The 2,500-nt window shown below is 38.6% G+C and overlaps 1 protein-coding gene across 8 annotated transcripts in view; it reads right to left on the bottom strand.

Moving 5' to 3' along the window:
* Positions 1-2,500, bottom strand: part of LOC132144914 (ryanodine receptor 3) — a 155,661-nt gene that overhangs the window by 107,881 nt on the left and 45,280 nt on the right. For all 8 annotated transcript variants that reach the window (XM_059555500.1, XM_059555495.1, XM_059555498.1 and 5 more), the window contains exons 16-19: positions 1,413-1,508; positions 685-803; positions 467-600; positions 1-45 (exon numbers count right to left, since the gene is read on the bottom strand). The exon at positions 1-45 is cut by the window's left edge and continues 197 nt beyond it. In XM_059555500.1, coding sequence (XP_059411483.1) covers positions 1-45; positions 467-600; positions 685-803; positions 1,413-1,508 — 394 coding nt within the window. The remainder of the gene's footprint in view (positions 46-466; positions 601-684; positions 804-1,412; positions 1,509-2,500) is intronic.

The raw sequence follows: 2,500 nt of genomic DNA on the forward strand, positions 1-2,500 counted from the left end.
TGGGCGGAGCCTTCGCTGACTCCCACGAAGATATTGGGCCTCATGCTGCAAACGAACACAACACACACAGATAAACCTATACAGGGAGCAGTATATCTATTTAATCATCATTAATAAAAGAAAAAATATATATAAATTAAATAATAAATAAATGTATATGTATATATAATAACCATGTATAATTAAACTGAAATAAACCATTTAAAAATAAAAAGTACTTGAAATAAATAATAATGCATAGATTTATATAGAAACATCAATAATAAAATAATTATAAATGTACAATAAATTTTAAAATTATATATATATATATATATATATATAAAACAATTTATAAAACAAATTTATAATTAATCATCATAAACAATTATTTAATCATCATCATCATTTTTTTTTTTTTTTTACCATGATAACTAAATTATTTTTTTGTTGCTGTCGTTTTTTCTACATTATGAGCAGCTCTGACCTCTGGACGTCATTGACCAATCGCGTCTGCAGCAGCAGATCTCGTCTGGGCAGCAGGTGATCACAGATCAGATTCTGATTGGCTCTGACAGCGACTCCGTTACACACACACAGAGAGCAGAGGACGTCCAGGATCTGAGACACACACACACACACACACACCATGAATCCCCAGAACTACTGTACACTAACCCGAAGAGTCACAGGCGTCAGACTGACCTTGTGGTTTCGTCCGTGTTTGTAGAGCAGAGAGATGATGGTTTTGATGTGTCCTCTCTGGATGATGTTCAGAGCCTCTGGACTTTCAATCAGAATACAGTGAAGAACCTCCAAGATCCCTGAGACGGCAAAAGACACCCAAAAACACCCAGATTTACTTCCGTTCAGAGCAGATGGAGATCGACACACTCTCACAATAGTCTAAACACTGCTATAGAAATACACCTTAGAAAACACAGAAATACCATAGTTTAAGCATCATAATTAAAACGTAAAAATAAAAAAACATAAATAAATACGCAAACTTCTGAAAAAAAAGTGCATAACATACATAAATACTTTTCAATGTTGAATTCACATCTCTGACCTTTTTTGTAATGTAATGAGATTTTAGTAATAGTTCTGTAAGAAGTCTCTTCTGCTTAGCGAAGCTGCGTTTATTTGATTAAAAATACGGTATAAATAGTGAAATATTATTCTAACGTAATCTGTTTTCTGTGTTAAAGTGTAATGTATTTCTGTGATGCTCCGCTGTATATTCAGCATCATTCCTCCAGTGTCACATAGTCACAGGTGAATAGAAAGTTCCCAAGAATATCATTTATTTGAAATAGAAATCAATTTGAAATAGACATTATAAATGTCTTTCCTGTCATTTTTGATTAATGTAGTGCATCCTTGAAGAATAAAAGTGTTGTATTTTTCTCAGACTGATCTAGCTGTAGTACCTGAAGACGACTCCAGTCTCTCCAGTTTGCTGACCAGCCAGTCCAGGTTGTGTGAGAACTGTGTGCAGTTGTTCCGGTTCCCACGGATCAGAGCGGCTGAGACACAGTGAAGCAGCGCATGAGTTCAACATCAAACTAACAGCACTCTGCCTTTCTGAAGATCACCTCCTTCAAGGACGAGACGCAGCTCCTCAAAGAGCCACACAACTGCTGCCCACGCATAATAATGAGTGTGTGTGAGTGTGTGTGTGTGAGTGTGTGTGTGTGTGTGTGTGTGTGTGTGTGTGTGTGTGTGTGTGTGGGTGCGTGTGTGTGTGTGTGAGTGTGTGAGTGTGTGTGTGTGTGTGTGGGTGCGTGTGTGTGTGTGTGTGTGTGTGAGTGTGTGTGTGTGTGTGTGTGAGTGTGTGTGTGTGTGTGAGTGTGTGTGAGTGTGTGTGCGTGTGGGTGCGTGTGGGTGCGTGTGTGTGTGTGTGTGAGTGTGTGTGTGTGTGTGTGAGTGTGTGTGGGTGCGTGTGTGCGTGTGCGTGTGTGTGTGAGTGTGTGTGGGTGCGTGTGTGAGTGTGTGAGTGTGTGTGTGTGTGTGAGTGTGTGTGTGTGTGTGTGTGTGTGTGTGTGAGTGTGTGTGTGTGTGTGTGTGTGTGTGTGTGTGTGAGTGTGTGTGTGTGTGACACAGAGGTCAGAGCACAGAGGTCAGTTAATTCTCAGCACATAGACTCTTTCACCTAGATATCACACTATAGAGACTGTGTCTGTTCCCCGAACTAGAAAAAACAAAAAACGTCCAAACCAAGTTAAGATTAACAATTTAATTGAGGTTCAACAAATAAAAAACAGAAGCAATATGGATAAACAAATGATAAAGCTTGGCTTATTGAATATCAGATCTCTTTCTACGAAAACACTTTTTGTAAATAATATGATCACTGATCATAATATAGATGTGCTCTGTTTGACAGAAACCTGGCTAAAACCTGATGATTACATTATTTTAAATGAGTCCACCCCCCAAGATTACTGTTATAAACATGAGCCACGTCTAAAAGGCAAAGGTGGAGGTGTTGCTTCAATTTATAACAACGTTTTCAGGA

The sequence above is a fragment of the Carassius carassius genome, chromosome 8, assembly GCF_963082965.1.
Source record: "Carassius carassius chromosome 8, fCarCar2.1, whole genome shotgun sequence".
NCBI classification, from domain to species: domain Eukaryota; kingdom Metazoa; phylum Chordata; class Actinopteri; order Cypriniformes; family Cyprinidae; genus Carassius; species Carassius carassius.